Source organism: Leptosomus discolor, chromosome 24 (assembly GCF_034619465.1).
Source record: "Leptosomus discolor isolate bLepDis1 chromosome 24, bLepDis1.hap2, whole genome shotgun sequence".
NCBI classification, from domain to species: domain Eukaryota; kingdom Metazoa; phylum Chordata; class Aves; order Leptosomiformes; family Leptosomidae; genus Leptosomus; species Leptosomus discolor.
In genome coordinates this window covers 4265216-4286702 of record NC_141414.1, presented here as the reverse complement: position 1 = coordinate 4286702, position 21487 = coordinate 4265216, and the positions used below count along the sequence as shown (strand labels likewise).

The following is a 21487-nucleotide window of genomic DNA, read 5'->3' as shown; positions in this document are numbered from 1 at the left end:
TGAACAACCCCAACTCTCTTGGCCTGTCCTCACCGGGGAGGTGCTCCAGTCCCCCGATCATCCAGTTCCTGGATCAGCGGTATGCTACACTCAAATCAGAGTACAAGAGCTATCTGATTGTCTACTGACAACCAACTTCACCTACAGTGATCAATAAACGATGGCCTAAAAGGAGGCAAGTAGGACCTTCCCCATAACTGACCCAGGGAATCCAACAAAAACCCCGTAAAATCCCAGTCAACTCTGTGGTTTACAGTAATTTTGAGAGCGAAACAAGAACTGGTAAGGAAACTCCAGCTAACTAACTCCTGGCTAAGGGCTGCTGTTAGCTAAACAGTAGAAGAACATGGTCCATTATGGTCACGCAGGGAGAAGACGGTATGCCCACGCAAAGCAGCAGTGACAGCTACGGGGATGCACTCAATCTCTTCCCATCAGTGTCCCCACCCCCATCGTGTTCCTCCTCTCTCTGCAAAACTTAATCTCCTTAGTGAATAATGAATGGAAGGGACCATCTGTAATGCAGATATTTTCATCTGATTAGACAATGCAGGAGATGTGCTTTATCTAAAAGGATAATTAGCTCAGTGAAATCCGCTTCAGAGAGCCGCCAGCCTGCATTGTTTCTAAATTTAGAAGCCAAAACAGGTTTTTATTCAGGTTTTTCAAACAGATAAATTTGCGCTACAGAGACTGGAGAAATATGCTTAGCGGCATCCGATTCCTGTAACTCTTCCTGTAACTCGAAGAAAACCAGCAGGTCATCGCCCGGGGGAAGCAACAAGAGGTACACTCCAGCGGGTGTGCATTCATCACGTAGCAGAGCAACAGTTTATGAAGGTCAAGCCCCTCCGCCGCGGAGGAGGGCTTCGTTCTCGCCCCAGAGCTGGGCTGGGAGTCTCTCTGGTAACGCTCTGTTTGACCGGCTGCACAAAGCCATAAATTCACACACAGAATGCCTCATTCCCGCAGCCTCCATGCAAGCACTTGGCTCACAAAAACCAGTCATTTCTGCCTGGAAAAGTACACATGGTTATTTTTAGGTTCCTGTTCTTTTCAAAAATAACTGGAGGCATGAATCCAAACCTCCAAAATGTGGCATCATTTCAAAGCCACAGGGGACGTTTGGAGGGCTTTTCAAATACCAAAACATCAAGTTTCCCGCTGAAATAGGGCATTCAAAAATATCTGGGACAAACTGATAGCTTGCCCTTTCCTCAGCTGCAGTGGACTGTTGAGCAGTGGAAGTTTTCAAATACAGGTGATGTCAGTTATCCCCACAAACCAGCAGCTGGTATCAGGCAACAAGAGACAACAAAACTCCTACACAACCACTCTGCTTTTCCTCAGAACAGAGATTTCCAGGGAAACAAGCCAGACGGGGCACCCCAAACTCCGAGACAAGCCTGCAAGCTTACAGATGCCAGACTTCCACTGATTTATGCACAACAAAAATCACCTCTAATCCACAGGGCTGAACCACGGAGCATCTTCAGCAACTAGAAGCTACTGGAGTTTCCTCTGAGCAGACAGCACGTGGGTCAGAGATGTCCATCCAGCCCAAATCCCAGCCTTTAGCAACACTGACCTGTGTTTTCCTGCACTTATTTTGAAGACTTGTAGATGATTTCCACCTACTGCTAAAAGAAGCTTTTATGGGACAGGGGAAAGTATTCTGTTATAACAACCATAAGTAAACAAAAACAAAACAAATCCTTGTCCCCAGCAGAAGTCCAATGTGCCACTGCAGCTACTGCCAGCTTCGCTTGCAGAGACCCACTCTAGCCTACGACTGGAAGAACACCTTCCCCTGGCAGCAGGCACTGAGGACACACTGAAAACTTTCTTCAAGGGTACCCCAGGAAGAACACTTAAGCACTTTCTGCTACATGGCAATCTCAGCATTGTGCCCTAGATACATGGAGATGGCTCTGATTTTGAGGCCACATGAGGATATTTACAGTTAGAAACCATGAAAATCCATCTGCCTCTTAATTGCAATACCACTTTTTAATTTGATGACTGCACATGTGCAGAAATTCCCCAAGAAAGACACCTCTTAATTATCTAGGCCTAATGCCCTTAGAAAAGTCTCCCGTTTCCTTCCCACAATAGTTTTCTTGAAAAGACTGAGGTAAGGCTAATCTTGGAAACTTGTCAGTTCCATGGGAAGAGAAATGAGAAGATAAAAGGAGCTGAAACAAAATGAGATGTGTTGGAAGTGGGACATTCTAGTGCAAAAAGCTGAAGCAGCTGCTGATGATGAAAAAAGCCCTAGAAGTATAATGCATTCCCTCCGAGAAGACTACCAAAGAATACGATATCCCTAACCGATCAGGAATTAGACATCAACAACCACAGCACAGGGATGTAAATACGTATTTACAGCCAGCTGATACATACCAATTGAATATAAAAAGTAAGAAAGATTCTTATCAGAAAGTGCTACTCTTTTTTTTCCAATGAGAATCATGAGATTGAACAGTTCGTCATTTAAAACGAAACTCAGCTCATTTAACAGGATTACAAGATACGATTACCTACGATAGCTGGAGGTCAGAAGACTAACAAGCCAATGTATGATGAGCAACCTTTCTCCTACTCCTCTCATGCCCCAAATGGACCTTCCCACTCCAAAGCTGCGGCGATGACCCATTACTAGCAGCTGTACCTCTGCAGAAGCCTTAGGCAAGGAAGTGAATCTGATGCAGCAGAGCTAGTAGGGGCAATCAACTGTTGCCTCACCAGAACAGTGCTAGCTAAAGGACAAGACTTAAGACAAGCAGCAGATCACTTTTCAGTGAGAAATCAAGAATCCATTTGTATTGGAAACCTATTGATTGTACTAGACCCTCGGCTGTTAAAAAAATAAAAACCAAAACCCAAACAAAAAAACAACCACCACCAAAAAAAAACCAAACCACAACCCCACAGGCCCAACTCCAGGATTTATTGTTGCCTTATGTACCCCAATTTTTACTTTTACAGCAAGGCAGCTGTTACCACATGAAGTTAAAACCACCGTCCACATTATTCCGACAAAGCTGCAGGTGGGATCTGAGACTTCTTCCCACTGAACTTCTGCCAAGCTTCCCTCCTCCAACATTTCATTCTTCTCAAAATATTTATTTTTCATATTACTGCCTAAAACATTAGAGTGGAATTCACAAGTTAAGCTCTGCTGATGACAGACTATTTCAATTTGTGCTTATTTTGTCTCCAACATTTGGAATTTTGGGACCCCACTAAGCACTTTGCAGGGACAAAGCTGTTCTCCGGAAAGATAAAGATACCAGGCATTTAATTGCGTGGCTTCCAGTGTCTTCTAGCTGCATTGAGACAAGTTTGCTCTCTGTTTAACGACAGTCACCTACAGAAGATGCTGTCTAAGGAGTCACTAAAGAAAATATAGTGTTTGGCAAAAAAACGCAAATGTAAGCCTGGGATGTTTGATGAAGTAATAATAACTAAATAAAATCTGCCCTGTGTGTCCACATGTGAAAGACCAAAATCTATCTTCAAGCATCACTACAACACAGTGGTAGGAAACCAACTTTCCTCAAGACAAGAAGCGCTGCAAGGGTTCAACTCTTCCCAGAAAAGCAGACTGCATACTCAAGAGACATTTTAATCTAAACACTTTTTAGAAAACAGAGATATAAAAGCCAAAGAACCTAACAAAAAATAAGTAGCTCTGTTTCAATACAGTACCAGACTCTGTCACTTGGAATGCACAATATGGAAATGCTCGCTGCCTACGGCAATCAATATGCTTCCAATATTTTCGTCCAAGTTCCTATCCTATTCTTTAAATTACACAGCTCATAAGCAGAGTATCTTCAGTAACAATTCCTTTCATGTAATGCCAGCTGGGTGACACAATGGAAAAATGCCATATGGCCACTTCATGAAAAGTAAAGCATTCACAGTGTTTCCACAGCAGGAAAGAGTTAGCAGCCCAATATCAATCCTGCTACAACTAGTCCCACAGCAGGCCCAGCATCCCTCTGAAGAAAATCCCGCTCTACAGTAAAGGCATTTCAGGAAGAAAGTACAGAGAGGCAGGTGGCACTATCACCTTCTCCAGCCTGCTTCCCGAGAGCTGTAGCATCCTTCGCTACAAGATAAGCCCTCTAAAGAGCACCAGGGATCCCAGCAGACACAGAAAATTGGGAAATAAAGGCTGGCCATCTGTGTCCTGCCGTTTGATCCTACACTGCCAGAACGCTGAAAGCCATGTGGTTCAAAACATTCCAGTAAGAGCAATAATGGTTCTGTACAAACAGAAAGTGAAGTAGTTCCTCAAACACTTGCTCACACTCCAACTGCAGCACACAATGCAGCTGCAACTTCTGAGCAGGAAAGAGTAACCCAACTTCTCTGGGAAACTAGGGAACAACCCTGATCCATCCAGCCTCTTCCTTGACCACAGGAAAGTGGTAGGAGAAGCATTAATACATGGATTTTGAAAACTCCCCGTGGGGTCCTATTGTGCTATGATTACATACATTTCCTCACTGGAAAGTGATTAACTAGGGAGCAGATTTTCTTAATGACATTTAAGAAGGGAGAGAAAAGGAAAAGGGGAAGGAATGACACAAGACTGTGTATGACTCTGCACATGCTTCACACTATCATTACAGAGTGGAAAAGACGTCCACAATGATTAAGTAACATTCGGAGGAAGGGGAAAGCTGTTTCAGCAAGTGTCTCTAGCCCCAAGTAGAGAGATGCCCTGTGATGGCCCATTTGCTCCTCCTGCTCTAGCTTCACCCTTCCAACCCCTTCCAAATCAGAACTAACCACCCACCATCCTTCCGGAGCCCACAACCCACCCCTTACACCTCCAACTACAAACCATCAATCCTGTTAATTGGTCCTGGAGTTTTTTTGCTCTAATCTCACAGTGCTGGCATTCATCCAGAACTTCAATCCCATGCTCCCCAATGTTGAAGTCCCTGCCATCCCATCCCCTTCACCCCCTGCCCCAGGTGACCACACCTGCACCCGCCTGCAGAACCAAAGCTTCAGCTTTTGTTTCTAGCAGGAGATGTCAGAAGCCCAAGGAGGAGCTGCCATTTTCAACAGTCTACCCAGCAGAACAGACACACCATGGAGAGAGGGGCAGAAAAAAAAGTAAAAGGAGGTTTAATGCAAACAGAAGACACACAGCAGCCCCAGTTAAAACAATGTTCTAGAAGAATAAGTGTTCCAAGAGCTTCTGAGAAGACCTGAAAGTGCTCCCAATAACAGCATACCACAAGCCAAACAAGACAAAGAGAGGGCCTGGGAAGATGTCTTGGAGAACATCATCCTTGGGATCAAGATAAAAGCCAGGAGCAGGTATGACCCAGACTGCTGCTTGGCCGGTGAAAGGCTGAAGAGGACTTTGCAAATTCTGTACATCAGCATGGATCACAAAGCTTTTCAGCTGAATTTCACTCACTGTGTATTCTGCATGTTTTTTCCCATACCATTTCATCCACTTTCTGAACTCTCTGTCCATCGTCTAGAAGGAGGAAAAACAAAACCACTTATTAGCACATCCCATGGTACCAGTCACATCGCAGTAAGAGGAGATGCAGCTCTGACAGTGTTCATTGGACCCCAAGACTTTTTGTTTGGTTGGGTTGGGGCTTTTTTGCCATTAACACTCAAAGGACAGGCAGACAGATCACTACTGTAGTTTAGTTTCCTTAAAAAGCCCTTTGCTTCATCGGGGTCAAGTCAAAGCTGGCATCTCCTCTCGCCGCTCTTCATTGAAGCTACATGTTGTAAGTTCAGCAGAGTTGACACTGCTCAGCACTAAAAATGGCACAACCTTAAGTAGCTACTGCGTGGTGGTACATAATCCCACAGCGAGGAGGCGGCACTGGACACAGCCCAGTCTAAGCCCAGACAGCAAAGAAACAAGCAGGATAAAGACAGGTCTGCTAGGGTGAACGAGAAAGCAGAAAGCAGCATGTGAAGTACTGCAACAACAAACAGTAGGAGCATCGCACTTGCCAGAGCAACCAGGAAGAATGCTTCAAATCTAAACAGACTAGGGCTGCTACTGCCCAACCTGGTTGCTGGCACCAGTTTTTCCTTGCCCAAATACAGGAGAAAGGAATTAAAAACCCCACACATCAAGACAGCTTGCTGCCTCACAAATATGCATCTCCACATTCATAAAATCTTATCCCCATCTATATAAATCGACAATAATATGCAGCACAGGTCATTACTTCAGCGTGGCAAGGGCCCAGCTACATCTATGCAACACGTTTGAAAACGAAACTCCAGTGTCTTGGAAGACTGAAAAAAACCTCCTAATCTTTAGGATTTGACTCCACATATGGGAGGGCCCAAATTTGGAGTAGCAGGGAAAGGAGATAAGGGAGAGATGCATAGCGGGTACTGACAACCTGGAGATGGCAGAGACCTCCATCAGCAGGTCAATAAAATAGTGTGTGTGGACAGATGTGTTTTAAAATTCTTTACATTTCAAAACCACTCCAAAGCTTAGTAGGATAATTCACAAAAATCTTCAGTATTTTCATACGCTGTATGAACTTACATTTTAATGTTTTTAAGACAACTTCACTAAAACAAATCCATAACATTCTTCCTCTTTAGCTGAAGCGTTTCAGTCATCTGCATTAATTATCAAAGTAAGTATCATAGTAACCAGAGATGTGTTGCCACAGCCAATCTTTAATCCAATCCCTTCCACCAATGTTTCTCAGAGGCAGGGAGAAAAATTGGTCCGTTACAGACAGCACAAGGCAGATTAGCTGTACACAGGCAGCTTCACACATTCTGACACTGCAGCAGCTGTTTAGTTGTTAAATCTGACAGGACATCATCTGTAACCAGAAGGATAATGCAGTGTATTTTGTTCACCAAGTAATCTCACAAAATACTGGTGTATTTCTGAAACTGAAGGTGCCCCAGGAGTTAATACTCCTAAGACTCAATTTGTGGGTAACTTTTTTGCTTGCTAACCATTTTCACTAAAGCCTCGTATTTGCGCAATGACATGAAGGGGTATTAGTGAAAGTAAGAATTTAACTTCCTCTCTTTAAGACTGATCTTTACGCTTAATAGTAAACACAGACGGAAGCCTAAGCCTTGCAAATGTCTCCCGAATGAAACCAGAATGCTCAAGCAGAGGGACTGCAAAGAGCACTCCAGTTGGAAATTTCCACTGGGTCATGGCAGGGGAAACAAAATGCATTTTTAGATCCTTGTCTGATCATCTTCACCGCTGTGTTTATGCATTTTTGCCCACACCACTGAAAAGGAGGATCAAGGATTATTTTTTTCCCCTCCCTTCATAAGGTATAATTTTCTAGCCTGTACAGACTGAGTCAGCTTGTTTTAACAACAGAGGGATAAGTTGCTGTTCAGTCTACTGAAGAAAGTAAACTTCTTATGGTAAGGCATGACTGACCTTTATTGTTTGCTTGTAGCTCATTTGGCTTTCAGGTTTGCCTTGGAACTGATTATCTGTGTGTCCCCATTGCCATAGAATTAGAAGTGTAAAGAAAACTGCCTGCCTGACTGAACGTTACGGTCTTCTTGCAGTAAGACTTCATTTAGGTGCCTACTAAGCAGTTATTAACCAGATACCCAACACAGGCCTCATTAATTAGCCTACAACGGTTTAATGACTAACCTGAACTTCAGCTTTAGGCCACCAAAAAGGTGCATCACTACCCTAAGCAGAAACATAGACTTTAAAACGTTTAAGGACTATTTGTTTGGTGAATTCACTCCTAGATTTGCTTAACGCTATGGTCTCTGGAAGCCCTGTATTAGAGCCATTTCAGACGTAGGATGATGGTGGGTGTTGAGGTAAAGCTTACACTGCACTTCCTTTGGAACAGGTCCTGTGCCATCACTGCTACACCAGCTTTACACCTCCTGGTCCTGAACTCACTTCAGAAACATGGTAATGCTCCTTCTGTGCACTCCGCAAGCACTGCTAGCAAACGAGACACACGGTTCTTCCCCCAGGCATGCTGTGCTCCAGGTCTTACTGAGCCAAGAAGTAAAAGAACTAGGACCAAAACTGCTTTTCTTCCTGCACAGTGCTGAACAGTAACCCTGAACCACTGAGTTACCCTTCAAATAAAGCATGTACACACAACCCACTTAAAAAAACCTCACCTCAGCATATTTGGCTGGAATATCAGCTTTCTCCACACCATAGTGATGTTTGCAGTTTGTGGCTGCAGCCACTTGAAGCACCACCTGACCCACACCTGCAGGAAAGAAAAAACAAACCTGAGAACAAGTTTCAGTAGAAAACCACTGCAAGGGGAGGTAAGAGCTTTTAGAGCAAAGGCCAGCAGGAGCAATGCAGGTAATCTGCGGGACTACGCTTCAGGGTACAATTCCAACGCCCAGTTGTGTCTGACAGTTCCTGTGTGAACTCTGTCTCTCAACTGAAAAGCAGATTCAAGGCAATGGGCAGGACTAAAGTACTGTTTCCCTACAGGATGTGAAATACTAAGAACCTGGTTTTCAGTAGAAAGGGTTTTACATCCTCACTAGAAAGTAAGCAGTGCAATTTCACTTTTCTTACAGAAAAGAATTTCCTCCATTGTGGTTCTGAGGTTTACATTTTTCAACATTTTCTTTGATAACGGCATCAGACTACAGCATTAACAACAGTGTTTGTGTTGATAATTATCAATGGCTACTTTTATTAAATATTACAGGGTTATTCTTATGAATTCACACAGGTTTCAGAATAGCCGCATTTTAATTTTTTTGTCCACAAATTTTCTATGCTTTCAATCAAATCTACAGGTTTTACCTTGTAAATCACTATTTAATTATGTAATTACACAAACAGTTAGACAAACCCTACTACATCCCAAACACTTGCTGGTCACATACCTACACCATTAATTTAAAGACTGGCAAAAATGTTGTCATAGCTTAACAATATTCATGTTACAGTTTTCACTATGAAATGCAGCAGAAAGTCTGAGAACGTGCAAACCTTATTTATATACGAGCTACTTTAGAATACTGCTTCAGCAAATATTATCGAGTTCAACACTCAGAATTTCAGAAGCAACCACTACGCTGGCAAGACTAAATATTACTTAAAAATGCATGAACTTCCCATCACTCCAAATTCTACTTGCATCAGATGCTACCAGCAGTAATTAGCTGCCATTTCTATACCTTGCCTCAACGCATTCCCTCTCCCCCACCCCAGCTTATTTGAAAAAGAAAAAAGAAAAAATATTCATTAGATCTCTCTCTGTATGAGCGACCCACATTCTGCACACACCAGAGCAATGTCATTCCACTTGCTTTAAAGAAGCCACTTGAGATTTTCTTAAAACATCCAATAATCATCGTTAGCACATTGATGCACCACTTTTTGTCTATGACTAACACAAAATGCATCCTTGTCTCACCAGGGCACTTAATCATCCTCCAGATGACCACATGGGAAACAACAAGAGCGAACCTAAGAGGATTGCCCATTTCCACAGCAAACATATTGCTGTTTTCCATTTCACTGGCTGCCGGCAGGAAGCAGCACTGGTAATTGAAGGGGTGGAACTCTTGCATTTAAACCATTACCACTATAATGTTGTCTGGCACAATAGAACCATAGTGCTGACAGGGAGTTTTGTTGCTGGGTTTTTTGGTTGTTTTCGGGGTTTTTTGTCAATTCCCATTTTGCATACACATGCATATTTTACACACACACAAATATGGATGCACAAATTTCTGCAGGGGGGAGGACGCAGACAGCCCAAGACCTGAGGCAGAACTGTTTCACTGGTTCTCATTTCTGAAGAGCAAGGGGACAAAGGCTGAAGGGACAATCGAGAACACCCTGCACTGTCAGGTATCACATGACATGGCATAAGAAGTTAATAATCTTGTCTGGCTTCTCTTTTTGCAAGAACTTAACTGTAGTGTAATTTCAGTTCGCCTAACGATGATGCATACCTCCATAAATTCTTCCTGCAACGAGCCACATATTCCTGGCATCGCACACCAAACTAACAACAGCCACAGCATCCTGGTGGGGTTTAGCCCTGCTGTTCAGCCACTGCGGTATGTTATTGGAACAGCATCGAATTTGCTGATAGCAGTAACATGCTGTGACAGTTTTGCATTTACACTGCACTCAATACTGCATTGATTACAATTTACAAAAAGTTCACTCCTTCAGCGCAAACCCAACAACTCTGTTCTGGTTTTAATTGTTTCAGTGCTCCAAACATTAAAAGTCAAAGGCTTCTGAATCTAAACAATTCCTTTCATACAGGCTTTTTAGACTGTTGGTCAATCTCCAAGATTAAAGGGGGAGGTTAGCAATAAATACCTCATTTCTAACATTTGAGCTTGTTACATAATCATCAGCACCACAGGACTTCAGATATGATCTTCTTTAACCTTCCTGAACAAACAATTGCAAGCATCTATGGCAATTTTTTTCTTCCAGATGGAAAATAGTTTGTCAGATCTGATGCCTTTCTAAACGTCTCATCTGAACATAAGTCACTGAAACAGGAAATTTCAGGGAGGAAGCAGGGGGTAAAAATAAATAAATAAATAAATAAATAATCACTAAAGATCCCTGACTGGGGATGTATTAAGTTTCGGGGGGGAATGGCAGTCCTGCTGGTTTTAAATCTAAAATTTATTTGGTTTTTAACAACTGAATGTATTGTAACGTACTTTTTCCCAGAAGTCCTGTATCATCCCAGCAACAAAACACAAAACATACTTCATTTAAAACTTTACAACCCATCCAGTAAAAGGGAAATTCTTATTACTCCTTTCCTGCTCTGTAACAGATTTTAGCAACAAAAAGAAGAATATCATCTTCTTACTCAGTATATCTCTTCCACATGTGTTTGAGTCATATCTGGTTTCTTCACCAACCAGAAACAACTATTTCTTTTTAAAACTGTAACCTGTTCATGAGATGCTGTGAGGTAGGTTTTGTGAGGTCTCATAAGGCAGCTGTTAAAGCTAACTATAAAGTCTTTTCTGACACACCGAAAAGCATGTCAGAGGAAAAAAATCGCTTAATTTTCAGATCCCACACTAAGCATTTCACGCTAGCATGGGAAGGGTCAAGAAATCATATTTTCAGATATGAAGGGCATAAACTGAATCCACTGAAAACAGACAAATCCTTAGAAATGGAACTGCTATTGTTCTCTTTCAGGGGTCATTTTTAATACAGTTTCTTCTTTACAAGTGTATCCGCCAACAGCAACAGAAACCAAGGAAGTTTTCTGTAACATGGATTTAAAGCATTTGTAGGCCGACATTTCACTAACACCACAGGGAAGAACGTCTGGGATGTCTGTTTGGTCTATTTAATCTTGTAATAAAAAGCAGGAGCATCATTGGGGATTATCTAGAAAAGGTGCTTATCCTGCAACGCAGTCCTTAGTCCTGGTTTACTTCCCAAATATGAATTTCACCTTTTTTTTTTCCTAAACAAAGAAAAAAACAGCAAGCAAAAAGAGAAGAAGAAACCCCAGTGAAGTTATTGGTCACTTACCACTGCCCAAGTCAACAAACAAATCATCCTCTGTCATTTTAATTTCATCTATCATTTGGGCCACTAAGTCAAAGGAAGTTTCTCCATAAACCTCTGGGGAAAAGGGCTCATAGTTGTTAAGTTTCTCTGGATCAGTCACCGAGTGGTTATACACTTGCTGCAGGATGTGCCGGAGGAGCCCGTTGGAGGGACGAGTGTTCAGTTTCATCGGTTGGGTGGTTCCCTTCCACTAAAGGTAAAGAGTAGGAAGCAGATATGAACCCAACGTGAGGACAAGTAAAGGCCACCAAAACAAGGCTGCATTGGCATAACATAGAAATGAGAGAAATTCCCCCCCATCCCCTCTCTCACAGGCTGGCCTGCAGGTGCTCTGGGAAGACAAAAACCAGTCAGTGATACTACAGAAATTACACAACGCCGATTGCTCTATACCTCCTCTCACCTCAACTAAAAGGTAATTTCAAACATGCCTGCTGGAAATGGGTGGTAAAGGGGAAATTAAAGAGATGTACAAATCAATGGGCAACGTAAACCTTAACACTGAATATAGTTGGAGTAGAAGTTTGTTCACCCATTTTTTTATCTACTGATCACCACTGATGTTGACTCTACTGTCAACATAAGAGCAATTTCATTTTCTTTCAGGAACTGCGGGTGGGAGGGATCATATATACTCAAGGAGGGAGTGGCAGGAAAGAGATGGAAATCAAGCTTCCTTTCTTCTTCGGAAAAAACCCTGTCCTAAACATAAAAGTCATTAAGTTTCAAAAATGCTTACCTCTCCCTTTGATAAGGAAAAAAAAAAAAAAAGACAACTCCAGGATCGCTCCTAAACATTCCTTTGTTTGAGATTCAGATGGCACGGAGAAAATTAAACTAATCAGGTTTGCCCTTTCAGAGAGCAACTGCAAACGCTGAATAGCTTCAAATTTTTAGCTATTAACCAACATACACATGAAGACACCTGAATCCAAACTCCCTACACCTGAATCCTAAAGCAGAAGCTTTAGGGAGTTGTAGGCCCACAAAGTGAAGCAAAAAAGTCTTGTTGCCGTAATACTGCACGCTTCAAGTAATTCCCACAAGCACAGAAAAGAAAAAAATCCACCTATGCTTTCAAACCTAAACAGAACAGTAACATTGCTCATGTTTTGCTTCCTCCAGTTTAACCTTTTGTAGAGGTAAGAAAACCAAAAGGCTTGTTAAATTGGTCTGAAAAGAGCTTACGTTCTAGTTTTGCCAGTGATCCCACAGAACAGAGCAGCTGAACCGAGTGGCAAGCAAGGAAGTTCCTAAGCCGTGGATCACTTCCACAATACACAGGAGAGTTCACGTGGATTATTTAAGTACCCATAAGTCACAGATTTCCCCATGCAAAAGTAAATCTATATGATAAATCCCTGCGAAACATCTACATGCTAAATGCAGAGAAACCTTTTCTTCCCCCTAAAGGTAGCTCAGCTATTTCACAGTGCCAAGATAACGGTGCCAGAAGTGTGCACTGAAGAGTTACAGCTCACAAATCTGCAGTTTGGGAAAAAAAAAGGTTTTTCTTTTCTTTCTATAAGAATGTCCCTCCAATACCAACTCCTTGGCTGCCCAGGTGTGATTAAGAAAAGAAGGTTTAACATCAGACTGAAGTCCCCAAAAGAACAGAAGTGCTGAATACTGGTGATGCAACGACACGAACGCGTACAGCCCAGCCCTAAGTCAGTCACCACTTTCTGGGTATTATTCACTATACGTAAATCCAAGCCAGCCAAACAAGCCCGGTGGTGCGTAACAAAGGTCAATACGTACCAACTGATGAATGCTGTCAATGGCTCGGTTGTACTTGTCACAAAGCCTCTGCATGCTTTCAAAGCTACGTGGGGAAAGAGAACACAGGGTCAGTTAAAACCAGAGCGCTCTGAAAGGCAGGTTTGAAGGTACAGCCTTGTGCTTTTTTATCATCGTAAATACTGTAAGTAGGTGGCTATTTAGGGTTTGTTTCTCGCAGAACATGTAATTACACACAAGCTTTAGGACTTTGTATACAGTTTCCTTTCAAAAAAATTCCCAGTAGACCAGGAGTACTTGTTTCTTTAATTAATCGAAAAAGGACTGAACTCAAGGTATGACTTATTAGAAAGTTTTGTACTCTCACAGTCCATTGCTGCTTTTCCATACTCAGCTGCACAGAAATCTAAGACGTGTAAATTTTTCTCCTTTGTTCCATCATCTCTCCATGATAATTAGTCCTGAGACAAGCAGCTACTTTTCTAGAAATTAACTCTGGGACTGAGCATGCAGATAGACCCAGGACACAATCTAAAATTTCACCCATCAGAAAAGCATCTGATTGCTTCACGGGCTGGTTGGGATTACAGTCAATTCGGGCAGATGCCTTAATGACAGCAGCTGAGAGGATTAAATAAATTCATCTCAGGCCAGGGAAGAAAAGATATTACTAGGAACATCATCCGTTATGTAATCAGACCCACAAAGCAGCAGCAAAAAATACAATCCAAGGAGTTACAGGAGTGAGATAATTAAATTATGGCCATCCCCAAATCAGGAAGGGGGCAGGGGGACCAGGGGACATCAGAAGGTGGTTCTTCAGTCTCTTGGGATCCTCACCACCACTACACAGGCTAGGACGCTCTCCGAGGAGGGCTGCTGACTTCCACTCCAAGCTTTCAACCGCCCATGTTCAATTGCACATTAAGACAAAACAAGAGGCTGAGATGGCTTTTGTCTGCACAGCGTGTGCATTTCTATAATCCGCTGCTTTTCACTCACATCCATGTGTCAGTCTACCTGCTACAAGTAATTTTTCTGACAAATTCTTTCAAAGGAAATAAAAAAAGTAACACCATTACCAAAATTACAGGTTTGCAACTGCAAGAAAGGTAAGTGGGGTGTGACTTTTGGGAACAGACGGGTTTCTCTTTTACTCAGTATTGCTGCAGACCACACTGATGCCACCCAGCTAAACGTGCCCGGTGAGGATGCCAGAACTACAAAAGTTACAGCATTGCAGTCACTGCGAGTGATCCACAAATCCAAATGGGATGATTGACCCTGATTTGTCCGTTTGTATTTTTCAGGAGGAACTCTTGCAACGAAACAATTAGAACAAAATTAAGAGAGGAAAAAGCAGCAACACCTTAAGCAGATCATGATACAAGTATCTGGTGCTCAGGACAATAGCCAGTGATAAACTACAGCGATAGTTTCACCTATAAACCTCATTCTGAAAGTTTAGCCATGCTGTGGACTTAAACAAATTCAGTCTTTCCCAGGAAAGCAACTAAGGAGGGTTTTGTAAACTGCAGCATGAGGGTCGTCTCTTTTCCAGCCTCAATACAGCCAAGTCAATACACAGAACCTCAGACCTCTCCACAACTATGCCACAGGTCAGAATCTGCCTCTCCCAGCCTCAAGGAGAATACTACATACTACACATTCATTTTAAGCTGTTTGTGGAGTAGGTATTCACATGTAACTACAAGTACCTTAAAATTACTTCTAGCTGCCCAGAAGAGCAGTATGAATAGTTGGCCTTTAAATTTAGCCCCCCACCCAAACAGCATCCCACTTGCACCGAATCCCACCCAGAGAAGGGACGGGGAAGGTTAACCTCCCACAGTCACAGCAGGCGGAGGGCACGGTGCTGACAAGCAGCTCTGGCATGCCACTTTCTAAACAGGAATTCTTAGTTACTACAAAAGTAGAAACCTCCATGCCATTCAGCCTCCTAACACTGGACCCAGTCCAACAGCGCAGATACCAGTCATTGTTTCAGCGTGAGTAATTCCAACGTACACCAGACCTCAACTTTCTGCTGCGTGGAGTTTCCAATTATGTCCTTAATCCAACAGCCTTTGCCAATATTGCTGTTACACATTTCCTACCAAAACAACTCTGCAGAGTCTGAAGCCAGTTCTAAAAGAAAACTTCAGTTCATAGTGCCTAAGAATAACCAGTTACAAACTGATTATAAACCACACTGGCCTGTCCTCCTGGTGGGAAAACACAATATTCATCTCACCTTTTTGTATCATAGTCAATTAAAACATAGTTTTCCATAGCAAGCTTGAGATCTGGGATTTCTTCACAGACCCACCTGGAACGAGAGAAGAAAAAAAAAAACTGAATAAAAACATCTCCAATTAAGTACAAGGTGGCAGTCTGTCTCAGCTCTAGACTGGCATTGCTATGTTAAGACAGAATACTGCAGCAGACCTGAAAGATCACAATATTGTTAGGAGTAAGACAGACATCACAAAATACTAATTGGAAAGCTGCAGTAGTTCACATTTGTATTGAATAAACAGTACGGTGCCCGTAGACATTGGCAGTAGTATAACGCTCTTGAAATGGCACAACTTCAAAACGAGGTGATAAATGTATTCAGTGCATCTAAAAATACTCAAACCCATGGCTGATGCTAATCTAACACAAAATATAACGCAGAAGTGCAATATTTGAAAAGAATTCTGATACTGTAAGAAGCTTTGACAAAGCTGAAAGTGGAGAAGACGTTTCCTCAGCACCCCAAAACAATGCCACCAGCCATTCATCGCAGGGATATTCTCCTCTGTGCAGTGCTCTAAACTGTTCTTACACCTCACGTGACCCCACCCACAAGAGATTTTCAAAAGTTATTTCGATAAAAGATCCCTTCACACGCGGAGATAACAGAGCCCCGTATGTTGTTGCCATTAGAAATGGAAAGCGCGCACCCACTTGCAGTGCACCTGACAACGGCACCTCACAGAACAGGAGATCTTCACTCTTGGAACGTCGGAAGATTAACCCCTTCCAAAGACATCTTAAAAGCCATGTGAGCTTTGCACACACTTTCCTCCAAAAGCATCAAAATGGGAAAGCACTATCATCATCAAAAAACCTCAGAGCACATCACAGGATGAATTCCAATAGGAATGGCAGAGTTTTTCCTTCAAGTACCTTCATGCATGCTTCACTTTTAAAATGGTAGAAAGAAAAAAAATGACTGGAGATCCAACAGTTCTGGTTCCTTCTGACTGATTCACCCTTACCAAATAAATATGTAGTCGAGTAAAAACCAGAACTTCGACCTCTATGGCTGACTCTCTTCTGACTAACACCTCCCATCTCGCTAAAAATGCCAGGAGACTGATCTCTGCAAATTTTTTCTCTTAAATGATGGGAACGGGCGCTCAACAGCTTACTACTGGCTTGAAAGGACAAACACTTCTTTGCACTCTTTTACCCACCCCTTTCATAACTGCATTGCGGTTACTTTGCACAAGACAAGCAAAGGCAGCATGAAAGCCTTCTAACACGCTGTGCTCACTGCAATCATGCTTAAAGCACAGTTGTGAAATACTGCTTTGGCCCAACTGCTTTCTAACACAGTTTTCCCCTCGCCTTCAGCCAGCGCATCCCAGCAAGCACTAGCACCAATGACTGTGGCAACCACTTGCAGCACCACCTCTGTTTAAATCCCTTCAGAAAGGGTCTTCTCAATAATCACACCGACAAATGACGCCACAGGTTCCCCAGGCACAGCATCTTAGCAACATCAGTACAAGTGAACTGGAAGTAGCAGTGGCACCACGTCTTGTGTCAAGGTTTTGTTGTCAGAAAAAGAAATTTCTTGAGAAGACAATTTCTCAGCTCTAGTCCCTAGCCCCATCACACATTTCCTCCCACTACAGACCATGGGAAAAGGCTACGATCTCATGCGCACAAGCGGTATGACCGACACTACCATGCAAGCACTTAGCTCTTGCACTCACGCTGGGTGCAAACAAGGCTCACCACCTTTTCCTAGGCCGTAAGTGACTGACCAAACCTCAAGCTCAGGTGGCTACACAGATAAAACCATCCTTTGTACCTCACCTGTATCTGCACCATCCAACCATTAAAACCCTCAGATGAGGGTAGCCTGCATGGTAAGGATCTACAACTGTTAACAAGAACAGCTTTTTAACAATATAATGTGGATAACACATTAACATCCCCCAGGCGTTTGGGGAACCTGTGTTAGCATTTAATAAAAGTTGTTCTACAGCAAGTCACCTCCTAATCCTGCTGAAATAACAGCAAGCCATGTCATAACCACTGCCTGTGTTGGGAAATGCTCAGACTTCCTGCTCTTCACATTTGTCTTTCACCTTTATCCTCCTGTTTTCCCCTCATCGGTCCAACTCTATCAGCAGAATTAAGAGGAATGCTAATAGGGACATCATTCTCAAATAATGCAAAAGCTAACAATGCTGCAACATCACAGCAACAAGGGGAAAGAGAGGGATATGCAAGACTAGAATTTAACACATCATGCCAATGAGGTTCTCTTAACCCTGCTTTTCTAAAGATCAAATACAGGCTGCCAAAGCACCGAAGCTGAATAGCACTACTCGTTTGTAATTCTATTCAAAAGAGAATAGAACATGGCAAGTTAAAACAAAGTCTGTTTGACAGGGAGATCTGTATTGCAATATCAGTTCAGCTCAGACAACAATTTAGAGCTGCTAAATTAGAATTATGACTGCTGCCCTCCATTATATCTTGTCTCGAGACACCCATTCACTGAGATGCAGTAAGACACAGGAAGGTTCCAGCCACGTCTGATTGAACACTCACCGAATTGTCTCGATAATTTCGTGAGCAGCATCATGGTGTTTGTCCTGAAATAAAAAGAAAAGAAGAGATGTTTTCAAAGAGACATCAGGTGTGCTGTTTGTCAGAAGATTACAGAATAACAGTCTTTTTATGAATATAGGTGGCAAGCATACTAGGAAAGGAGTCTCTGCTTGCCACCCAGGCCATTAAACCCATCAAAGTGAGCCCTCTAAGAAAAAATAAGGCTTAAGGAAATATATTTTTCAAGTTTCTATGGACTAGCAGAAGATTTACATGAAGGAACTGTCATTCTACTTATTTCTTGGTCATTTCCTGAAACCAGGAACTGTGTAGCTGATACTCTTGAGGATTATTGGTATGCAGTAGGTACTGGACTGCAAGTTCCACCATGAACAGCTGATTTCATCGACCTAGCATCTGGTACACGTTCACATCTCCATATGGGCAGTAAGATTCTAGCACAGTGGATGGCTTTCTAAAATAAAGCCTCAAATAAACAGTAGGAGTGGATAACAACGTAGGGAAAAAAAAAAAACAACAACTCGCAGCACACACACAAGAGAGGCCTGAATATGCAGTCCTTTTCATGAACTGCAAACCAAAACACAGGTGCACAAGACACATTAAAACCTGTGCATTACAAAGACACACGAGGCTGTGAGGCACAGATGTTTGCTGACTTTAATTTGGGAGTTTACTCAGGAGCAACAGAAGCACAAGTGAGTTTAGCCAGCCATTCCAAATTTGTGCTAGTAAAGCCCTTGGAGCTGCATGTACATGCACAATGCTACAAAAATTTCTACTTCAGGGAAGTTACAGGAGTTCCCGTATATATTGCTGTATCCACCTTGTGAAGTCTTACATTACCAGAGTCCTATATTTAAGCATTTGTTTCTTGAGGTGTCTTTGACTTTTCCATTAGCAGCCCGGTATCTAAGGGCCTCCCAGAGTTACAAGTGGACATGCTCACTCGCTCTCAAGTAATTTCCCTTGTCTTCTGCTGTAGAAATGTCACTTCTATCATGGGAGCAGGGGGAAATCCTATAGCAAAGGGTAGGGACAGGCAACAGAAAGCAGAGGACTGGGGCAGGGGAAGGAAGGGAATGGAAGAAGAGAAACACTAATGGACAGATGACAGAACACAGCTGGGATTATTTCCATTTCTCCAAGACATGGAAGGACGTGATAATAGTCAAAGAGAAGCTCTTTCCATCAGTATCACAGCTTTCATATTTGCATGAGGAAACAGATTTCCCCTTGTACAACCAGTTTACATACTTAGGATCAGCCAGTCTTGTAGAAGTTCTCATTGCAAGAAACTGGTACACAGCCCTTCAGATACCTGGATTAAAATCTCGTGACTGAGAGGGACAGAAAGAAAGTCAAATATCTCTGAAGTCTGTTATATTTTGCTAGGAAAAGCTTTAATTTTCAGAATGCAAAAAAGTTAATCCCATAGCTAGGAGTCACACAAAAGACTAATCAAAGAAAACCAAAACATCCCCGTTACAATATCAAAAAGGAAAAACAGCCAACATAAAAGTCATCAGGACATTTGGGACTGAATCCACAGCGGCCTGGAAGCTGAGTGTTACCTTGGTCATGTTTCATAAGAACATGCCGATGCTACACAAACACCCTCCAGCCTCTGGCCTTCGCTCAGGGCTTGGACTGGGACAGCCCAAATCCAATAGAAACCAACAGCACCAATAGACAGGCGCTCAATTCAAGTTCAGAAACATCAGGTAAGCAATTCTAGTGAGAAATCTTGGCCTAACATACAGAGAAGCAACTGAACTAAAAGCTGCTCCTGACTCCCTGTGCACACAGGACAGAAGAAAAAGCACACAGGAGGAGGACTTGTCTGTCTTTTCATTTCTTATCTGCAAAGTATAAAAATAAGACAGTCAGCTCATCCATAAACATCCCCTATAAACCTTCATGTTTCACTACATGCAGAATTGTCACAGCAGAAACCCCTTGGGCTGATCTAGCTCTTCCAGTAAACTGTGTTCCTGTATAGTAAGAATAAGCTTTATCAACATAAGCACATTATACCGGAAAAGTGAATTCATGCTTATTCCGGCATAACCGGTTTCTCTGAAGAAGTTATATTCTTCATTGATGGTTTTGGGCAGTTTCAGTGCTAGCAGAACACTCGGAGAAACCCTCTGTCCTATAGGTCTTCAGGAAAACACCCCTATAAATGACTAAAATTGCTTAATTAACAGGTTCCTTTGTCTCTGGTTAAAAAGCAAAACATAAATTTAAAAAGAAAAAAAAAAAATCACAATGCACATCTACAACCGCAGATCATCCAATTTAAGCAAGCGGGTTTACTAACACAACCTCATGTAGAAACTCAGGGCCTTTCTGAGTTTATTTTGTGTCATTATCCAGGAATAATGAAGTCAAAAACAGTTTATGTAAACTTCTTGTGTTGAAACGCTCACCCAGTTCACTATACTCTAACACACTTCGTCCAAGTGGACAAGTTCCCAAGACCTCACGCAAGTCTTGCAAATAAAATCAGAGATGATCTCCTAACGTTTCTTCAAAGAGAAGGCCATGGAAAACACAGGAGGGAAAACAGATCTAAATGGAATACAGAGCAGTTTCCCTTTCTTTAGAGAAACTTTTAGCCCCATTTCAACATTACAGTTGCAAGATTTAATAAGAATAGACATTAAACAGCATCAGTCACCCCCATCTGTGTTCATGCAATTGTTTACAACACTGATAGAGAGTCTTCACAACTCAAAGGGCAACTTAAATAGAAACCTCACCAAAACCACAGACTCCACTCCGACCAGCATCACCCTCTGCCCACCGTCCTTTCGGGTAGATGCGCTGGTTTTGGCCAGACACGCAGCTGAGCTCAGTGCAGCGGCTTTAAGCCGGACCCTTTTACAGCCCCAGCGGATGAACGCCGAGAGCAGCGGGCTGGGAGGTCCGGATAGCAATTCCCGACGGCTCTGCTGCAGTCACGGCAGTCTGACACACCTTACACCGGGCGCAGCCAACAGTCAACCCAGGCCTGAAGCTTCTCAAATTCAGACACGTTTTGGGGGTTTTGGGTGAGGTTTTTCGTTTGTTTTAGGTTTTTTTACTTTCTCCAGGCTGCAGTGACCCATGACCAACACCAGCATGGCAGCTACACCTCTAGTGCAGGCATGTTATACAGGCACGTCGTGTTGTATTTTGGCAAACGGTCACCCGCGAGAGCACAGCTTTACGCTGCGTCTGCATCCGTACTCGCAATGCTTTGTCAGTAAAATATCCTGGTAAAGAGCCTCCTACAAACAGCCTGGCTATCAATCACGAAACACACTG

General features: G+C 42.7%; 1 protein-coding gene across 1 annotated transcript in view; it reads right to left on the bottom strand.

Moving 5' to 3' along the window:
- The window catches only part of DOT1L (DOT1 like histone lysine methyltransferase), a 66935-nt gene that overhangs the window by 31164 nt on the left and 14284 nt on the right, over positions 1-21487 (bottom strand). Inside the window, exons 2-7 of the mRNA XM_086477711.1 lie at positions 18155-18198; positions 15573-15647; positions 13340-13403; positions 11540-11768; positions 8155-8249; positions 5447-5509 (exon numbers count right to left, since the gene is read on the bottom strand). Of these exons, the coding sequence (XP_086333837.1) occupies positions 5447-5509; positions 8155-8249; positions 11540-11768; positions 13340-13403; positions 15573-15647; positions 18155-18198 (570 nt within the window). The remainder of the gene's footprint in view (positions 1-5446; positions 5510-8154; positions 8250-11539; positions 11769-13339; positions 13404-15572; positions 15648-18154; positions 18199-21487) is intronic.